This window comes from Pygoscelis adeliae, unplaced genomic scaffold (assembly GCF_000699105.1).
Source record: "Pygoscelis adeliae isolate BGI_AS28 unplaced genomic scaffold, ASM69910v1 Scaffold114, whole genome shotgun sequence".
Lineage (NCBI taxonomy): Eukaryota > Metazoa > Chordata > Aves > Sphenisciformes > Spheniscidae > Pygoscelis > Pygoscelis adeliae.
In genome coordinates, this window is record NW_008824587.1 from 4,112,641 (window position 1) to 4,121,419 (window position 8,779).

Below are 8,779 nucleotides of genomic sequence, written 5' to 3' on the forward strand. Positions count from 1 at the left end.
AGTGAGGTTAATTGCCCAGTGCTCTGCTATGCTGGGTAGCAAAGCAAATAATCTGCGTGGGTAAAAATAGGAAGGGAGTTGTGTCTCAGCTGCTACTCAGGCTCCCTTTTCCTTGTGCACTTCATGCCAGCGCTATTCAAGGAGGTGTAGATACAGGACTTTGCAGAGAGCACAGTGGGAGCACGAGTTAAGATGTCTTGTCATGATTATGTTGGTCAAGGCATGTGAAATGAGACAAAACTGTTTTGGTTGGGTGGTTTTTGGTGTGTGTGTGTGTTTGTTTGTTTTTGTCACTTCCCTTTCCCCCAAAAATACTGCTGGGTAAGTAGTTCATTAGAGAAAAAGCAGGTGCCATCCAACAAGGCATACAGTGGAGCAAGAAGAGTATCCACAAGCCTACAGAAAATGTGAAGGCATGTTAGGTGGGCTAGTAGAGGGGCAGACTTGTTTCAGTGTTTTACATGCAGTACGAACAGGTTGTTCACGGAATGCAAAATGGTTCATGGAAATAGCATGTGTAACACAAGAAAAGAACAGCAGCAGTGTGCACACTGCAGGCTTACGCTTGATGTAGATGAACTGTTTCACAAAATAGGAGTCAACCAAAAGCTGGAAGTGTGCAGAGACCCATATGCTAATGTTCCTGTGCTGCCTACTGGTAAGGATAGTAAGATGAGGAGTTAACACAATGCAATTTCTTTCCATGGAGTATAAATTATAAATTTCTTTTGTCATTTCTTTAGGCAAGACAGCAAGCCCAGCTGCGACATCAAATGGCAGAAGACAGCAAAGCAGAATATTCTTCCACTCTACAGAAGTTCAACAGTGAGCAACATGATCATTACTACACACACATACCAAACATCTTCCAGGTGAGGGTCACTGGCACTGATCTAGAGTACCTCATAATCTTGTGATAAGAACAGAGGGGTGTATTGCATATTGCCTCAATTCTATGACCCCGTCTTTTACTTTTTGGTGATTTTTGTCGCTGTTAGCAAATTTTATACGCGGTCTGCCAACACAAGAGATGGAGAGCTTGGTAGGATAAATTGTCTCTTTCTCTTAGACTAGATATCGAGTGATCAATAATATATGAGGAAGGTGACATTGAATTGTCATGACAGATTACGACAGTCTTTGGAATCCTCACAATCTTGCTCTGTTATTGTGTCCACGCAGCTGGGGAATGAGAGCATTATTTGCATTGTTGGGGCAGGAGTCAGCTGGGCATCATTACATCTGTAAAGCCTCACAGTCCTTTATAACCTGTCTTCAAATCAGACTTCACAGATGTTTAAATTTAAACCACAATAATTCTGCAGTAGTGAATGTCAAAGGGTTTAAGCAAGCTTGCTGATGATGTCTTAGGGTGCCTAAAGAAAGACTGTAGAGGAAGAACAAAAAAGCCATCAGATCTATATTGATTGAAGATCTGAGTTTGTGCTTGACTGAACAAAGAGAGATTAATGTAGTAGAAGAGAAGTTCTAAATGACTGTTCCATTGTAATGGGTCATAAGCATCAGAAGTGGAAAATACAACCTCTTTAAGGGAGAAGATGTCACATGCTTATCATCTGATGAGAAATAACTGATATTTGAGTAGCAAATAGGCATCATCTTACCCATAGCTGGAACTTCTTAGCTAAATGAACCTCCTCTTTTGATTCATGGTATTTCAAACCAATGTCTTGAGATAAATTATCCCGGGCATCAGATATAAAATTCTTGCAATATATTTTCATTTACCAGATCTAGCGTTAAGTGCTCTGATTCGCAGGTGAGCATGCTTAAAGTACTGCAGAAGTATCCTTTTCACTGCCAGTGCACCAGTAAGCTCTAGTGCTTTCTTTTAGATGTAGAAATAACAAGTTGTTTTGCAAATAACTTATGTTGCTTGTAGATCAATCAAGGCAGTGGGGATTTTTAAGTTGACAATGCTCCGTAAGATTCCTGCAGTCTAATGTGAAACAGGCAGTCCTTGTTCATGCCCTTCTGTATCCTGTTATAATCTGTCATAATAGTGTTATGCCACATCCAGTTTCCCTCTGTTGTAAACGAGAGGTCCATGGAATAGATGCTGGAGATCATGGCACTGGATCCATTGAGCAACAGGGGGCATATGTTGAGAAGCCCTGGTGTGAACAATACATGATGTATAGGACTGCGGGTAAACCAAAAATTACCTTCTAGGGAAAAGGAGAAGGGGGGACATCAAGACTTTTGTTTGCTTGGATTCTGCAGTGGAAGGAAAATAAGATCTTTCACAACATGTGAAGAAAATGAAAGAATTTATTGTTGCAGAAATTGTCTTAAAAGCCTTAGGAGCCATCCTTACAAAAGTCTAAAGCTGGGGTTTTGACAAATCAGCATTTTTTAATAAAAAAGTTAATTGAAAAATTCCCGGTAATAGTAACAGAGGTTACTTTTAGAATGTCATTTTGATGTTTGAGGGAATAATATCACTTGGTGCCTTCATGAGAACAGCTGTCCTAGTTTGTCTGTTCTTAAAAATATATTTAAACCATAAATTTTAAAGCAGATGATGTACGCTGGGGAGAAAAATTGGTTGAAACTGTGAAGTTAATCTTGATATTTGATCTGAATGAAATGTAACATCTTAGAAAATACAAGACATGGAGGAAAGAAGAATCGTGAGGATAGGTGAATCCATGAAGACTTTCGCAGATGTCGACCGCCAAGTGATCCCTATCATCGGAAAGTGTCTGGATGAAATAACAAAGGCTGCAGAATCAATTGATCACAAGAATGTAAGTGTTGCATTGTTTGGATTGTTGACTGTCATCTTTAGTATTGATCATTTATATATGGAGACTTAAATCCGGGGTCCAGGCTGCGGCATGAGAGCTTTATAGTCGTAGAACTAAAACAAAGAATAGGTTCTTGTCCCGTGCTACTTTGTCTGAGGCAGGATGTGCTCAGATTATTTCCCAAATCTACTTAACACCCAGAAATGCCTCTACTGCCACACTTTTTATTTTTTTTCTCCCCTTTTAGGAATATTCTCTCCTTTTATTAGGATAAGTACTTTTTGAAATACTGTAACTGAAAAATAGGCTTCTGTGTAGAATAAGGAAGATAGCAGATATAATTCCAGATACCTAATAATCACCAGTTCTTATTCACATGGGTTCTATGTCTAATCGTCAGAAAACTAAATGTTGCAGAAATGTCTTCATTCCAGTTTTATAGTAATGGAAGTATTTAAAGTATTGGCTACATAAATTATTGCAAACAACTCTGGCAAAATTTCTGCTTTACTGTAAAATCTTTCTTTGCAGATTTGAGATTTGCTAGTAATCTGTAAAAACGAGCTCTCACAAGTCTTGATTTCTGAACATCATTGTAGGAGTAAAAAGAAGCCTTCCTGATAAAAAGGCCGATAGAGAGTTCAGTTGAGCTTCCTGATGTACAGTTAGCACAAGGGCAAATGTGTTTTCTATTTTGTTTTCAGAATGATCTGCTCCCTTCGTAAATGAAGTCTCTGCTTGCTCTTTGAGCCCTTCTCATGGATCACATTAGTGCTTCAAATACAAACAGCGTGTGTCTTGCTGGCTGTTTGAATTTCCCATACATCTTTTTCACTGGAATCTTTTCTGAGCTATTCAGTGCCCAGAGCCTGGAGACTGCCATTAACTGGCAGCATAAGCCTGAGGCTGAAGTTTTGAAATTAATCTACTACTTTCTGCTCGGCAATTGCTCTCACAGAGAGCAGCATAGGAAACCAAGGAATCTGAAAATTACTCTTTCAGGGTGGGAGAAGGGGGAGTTGGGGCACAGATTTCCATGTTAGAACAACGTACCCTTCTTGAGGTACAGCTTTTGGTGCTGCACGCTGAAATCATGTTGGGGAGATTCATGTCTAAGCCTATACTCTGCTTGAGTCTTCAAGTGAGTTCTTAGCAAAACACACGCAAGGCTTAAGCTAGGTGTTTGGATCACTGTGAATTTTATATTCAAGTTAGTCTGTCTTGCATACAGATAAGTTAGATTGATGGCTCATGTGCACAAGTATGACATAAGAAAATGGTGACTTTGAGGATTGATAACTAAGGGATCTCCTGTAAACACCATGCTAACAAAAATGTGTTTAACCAAACTTTTTATATCTGAACAATTACAAAGGGTTTAGCATGTTCTATGTGGAAAACAGTTATGTCCATAAAGGGTTCTTTTTGCTTCTTAAATATCATCAAGGATTTTTTTCATCTCTGGAACAGTAGTTTCTAACTTTCTCAATTCTAATAAAAGTGATATGCTTGTTCCTGCCCTTCTGCAGGATGCAGGTCCTGTTACTTTATAAGGGTGGCCATAGGTGAACAGAGTAGCAATTTAAAAGCTGTATTTTCTCCATTTCCAAATCACGTACTACTTTTGCCAGTAACACAGAGTGTTACAGCAGACCTTTCCCATCTGACCTCTTAGTGTTTTAAGCAGCAAGTTTGGGCTCTCTTAGGCTACTATCAGGAGAGTTTCTCCTTTTCCTCAAAAGATTCAAACTGAACGTTGTCTCCTTTACTCATCTTTTTCAAGCTTGAAAAACTTTGGATAGGAAAGTTGACTAGATTGGAGCTGTAGTCAACTCTGAAAAAGAGGTCAGATTCCAGGAAAGTTGAATGCGAGGACAGCTGGTGATAATATAGCTAGTACAATGGTGAGCAAAACCAAGAGCCTGCTGAGCAGGAAAAGCTTTGTGTGAAACTCTGAGCCCACACAGACATGTGTTTCCCAGCTGGGAGGAGATCTTCAGGATCTGGTAATCATAAACAAATGTACAGTATCGCCAAACTTGAAATGTATACGGTCAGACACTATGACACTGACAAAAGGCAGTGATGCGTTTGGAGTTCTTATTTAGCTCTTGGTATCCTTTGGTTTTATTTTCACTTCTTCTACCCAGCTATCACGTACAGAGTTACTGAAGAAGGGGAGGGGGTAAATGAAAGCTGTGCTCTTTGTGCAGTAACTTCAGTTCAGAAACCAGAGCTTTAAATGAAACAACCACAACTGATATAGAAGATGTATTGGTTAGAAAGGGGAAAAAAAAATTACAGAGAAATACCAATTCTTAGTAATTTACCCTGAGTACCAAACTGTGGGTCAACTCTAGCTGAAAGGATGTAAGAACCTGCAAGTTCTGCAGCTTTTTTTTTTTTTTTTGCTGTCAGTAAAACGTTACCAGCTGATGGTAAGGAATTACCGTTTAAAAACAAAAAACAAAATAAAAGCAGCAGAACTTTGTACTTCATGTAGGTATCCTGGAATTTTTTGATAATCAATTTTCAGCTTCAGTTAAGTTTATTACAAACATTGTTCTATGAAGTGGCGGTTCCTATGGCATCTATGAACCACCATGATTTCTAGCATCAGAACTGTGCAGTACAATAGGAAGGAAGGAGGTAGTTCCATAGTGACTTTTAAACTGGAAGTGCAGACTGCTGACAGGCTTCCTTTCCATGGCCAGCGCCGTGTTCCCTCCCTCTGGGAGCGTTAGTGGGATTATGGAAGACCACGTTTCTTCCAGGGCCCCTATTTCGTTGGATAGTGTTAAGAACCAGAATGACATATGAGACGGATTTAATACTTTCTATATTCTCTGCAGCTTAAATATTACGAAGTTCTGCCTCGTGTCCACTTTTGCAAAATGGGCAGTCTTTCAGGCTTAGTTACTAAATTTGTAACTGTGTCAATAGGATTGCTTTATGCCCTCACTGCAGTGTATAGAATTCCCGCTAATAGCAATAGAAACTGTCTGGATTTAGCTGGGAATACTGGTTAGCCCCGTGTTTCTAATGCAGTTGTAAATATGCTTCTTTTTCGTGTCTTCTTTCTAACAACAATTCGGGCAACGCAGAGGTCGTGTTGCAAGGGTAAGCTGTAGTGACTGCTGGGTGAACCTATGCAGAATTTGCTTCAGGAGGCTCTAGCAGCAGATAAAATTAATTTGTTATGGGCTTTGGAGTTCCTGTTATGACATTATCTCTGTGATATATGGAGCATGCTGGTTATTTTCAGCTCCATTGTAGTGGAAGGATGTTTTGACTAAATGGAAGAAACACTGTAAAATTAAGAGGAAAAAATGAAAAGCTCCATGCATAGGATAAAATACCAGTAGAGTATTTAATGTAACCTTGTGTGTGTTTGTAGTCTCTTCTCTCTTCCTTCTTCATCTTGCTTTCATGACTATTATTAAAAATCCCTTCAAATGTTTAGATCTCATGAAGTTTTAACGTCAGACTAGGATGAGATAATGGAATGTGTTCTTCTGTCTCCCTAAAAGTTGTGTGGGAGTTTCACAGTGCACCTGATAGGCTGAGGATCTTACACCTTAATTTTCTTCACAACCCCATGAAGACTTTTGCGAAGCTTTTCCTATAACTGTGTTTTGCTCAATTGAACCTGGCCTTTGGGTATGTTCATATCCCACTAGATTTCTCACGAATAGTGTTTTACCTATGGACATAAGCAGAATCTGCGAAATGCCTTCGAAGCAACAAGTTCATCTTTTCTTTAATCCGAACAGGATGGTGATGCTCTTCTCTAGAGACTAATAAGATACTTGTGTGCTGTGGCACAGTTTCTCTAATGATCTCGGAAGAAAACTGTTAGAACAGTATAACGTAAAAAGCTCTCTTCCCAAGAAGTCAAGTAGATGAGAAGTATGTTAAAATATTTTTTTCTGAGTCCATTAGATTTAAATGCATTTGGCAAGCTGAAATCTGAATTTGAGCTTATGTATAATTAATTGTGTTTGACCTGACTAGGAAAAATGCTATATATTGTTCTTGCTTTGATTTATTTTTTCTTTTCTCTCTGTCAAAAAAAAAAAAAAAAAAGAGCAAAACTATTGTACACAGTATACAGTCAGTGTGTGGCTGACTTGCATCTAGCGCTCCTAGTAGTGCCAAAAGGGAATGTGGCTTTAATGACTGTGCGTGGAGTTCCCAGCCGCTGCCTGCACCAGTGTGGCGGGCTACTTGCATGACCTTGGACTGCTCAGTTGTTAGGTAAAGCTCATGAGAAAAACTCCTGCCATTTACTGTAGCTGAGTTCACAAGCACCAACTTGTCAACTAGTGGCAGTGTGATCACTCAAGAGCTCCTTTATATAGGAGTATTTATTGGGATTTTCCACTAGTTTGTTTGCAGCTACATGCCAGCAATTCTGTACCTTAAATCTTTGTTGTGAGTCACTTAAGTTGTCCGTTTGGTTACTGAAGTATGATTGTTTTCTAGTCAGTAAAGTTAACAATAATAAGCTCTCATTTTCACCAGTAGACATGAAAAGGCCTTTAAAAGATGTTTGTATCAGAATTTTGATTTTCGTGTTGGAAGTGAAACAAAGGGAATTAAAACAATGCTAGGTTGTGGTCAGACTCGGGAGCTGTGCAGCTCAGTGGAAGGTTGGTGTGAGGAGATGTAAGTTTATTCTTCCTAAGCATCATGTTTAGTTAAGTGCAATGACCTGTGCTTTAATGATAGTTGGGTGGGTTTTTTTAAATTTTCCTAAATAGACCATAGTCCTCTGCTTTTTATCTGTTGATATTTTGAGTAATGACTGGTCTCAGTGATACCTTTGCAAAATGGGCTAGAGTTTCATAACAGGAATATTGGACTATTTGAGACTAAAGCTCACCTGGTTTATTTCCGTAGATAGTTTGTTTATTTAGAGATCTATTGTGAAACTGAGATTGTAGCCATTTATGTTCCCAGTTGTACATTCTGGCTGACATAGGTTGGAAACATCTGTTCTGTGGGGTGATGGTTGTGTTCTTAACTGCATTTATCACTTTCAGTATCTGGGAGTATTAAACTTTACGCATTAGAGTGCCTTGTTTTGGTGGGATACTATGCTGTGCCTAGGTGGTTTTTTGAAAGCACATCGTGGTAGTGAAAATAGGTCCAAGAAAAGTGCCCTGATCTTGGAGCAGAAGGTGGAGAGACTTGTATTAATCCCGGGCTCTGGAAGGGTGTTCATTCCCGGGAATGAGACTGGTCCCTGTAAAGGTTGGTTCCCGCACAGGCGAACTTTCTTATCCTTGTACTGTTTTTTCTATGCCACCAATTTGATGACAACCCTCATCTGAGATGTTTATACTTGTACTGGATCTGTCCCATTTCAGGATTCACAGCTGGTAATAGAAGCCTTTAAATCAGGGTTCGAGCCTCCGGGAGATATCGACTTTGAGGACTACACGCAGCCAATGAAGCGGACTGTCTCAGAATCCAGCCTTTCCAACTCCAGAGGGGATGGGAAGTCTGAGCCAAAGTTTGGTGGCAAATCCAAGGGCAAGTTGTGGCCATTCATCAAGAAAAATAAGGTACTGACTTGCAAACTTGAGTTTGGTGCTAGTACGTGTATAGTCAATAACCTCTGTCTTGTCTAGTAATCCTGGCAATTGCAATTTTTTAAAGAGGATTTTAGATTCAGAAAGTTAATAACTGATGTCTTAATATGGTGTTTTGTTGTAGTCTTTGGTTACTGAAGTTTCTTTATATCTTTAATTTTTTTTCTTGTGTAATTTCTTTAATTATGTTGCTGTTTTTATATTAATTTAACTTTAGTTGTCATGTCTCTGCCATGGTCCATTTCTGTTCCTAACTCAGAGAAGGAATTGTATGCCACTTACCTCGTGCCACGTGTGCTAACTAACATTGTTACTTTTGGGAAGCTTTAATGTGGCGTTACTGTTTTGACGCTTCTAAAACTCTCCTTGGCTTTTCATTTGCGTTGTCTTTTCAGTCTGTGCACTGGGTTC

At 39.3% G+C, this 8,779-nt stretch overlaps 1 protein-coding gene across 4 annotated transcripts in view; it reads left to right on the forward strand.

The window, feature by feature from the left end:
- The window catches only part of FNBP1 (formin binding protein 1), a 94,602-nt gene that overhangs the window by 57,024 nt on the left and 28,799 nt on the right, over positions 1-8,779 (forward strand). For all 4 annotated transcript variants that reach the window (XM_009322086.1, XM_009322087.1, XM_009322088.1 and 1 more), the window contains exons 7-9: positions 744-872; positions 2,625-2,771; positions 8,144-8,341. In XM_009322086.1, the coding sequence (XP_009320361.1) occupies positions 744-872; positions 2,625-2,771; positions 8,144-8,341 (474 nt within the window). The remainder of the gene's footprint in view (positions 1-743; positions 873-2,624; positions 2,772-8,143; positions 8,342-8,779) is intronic.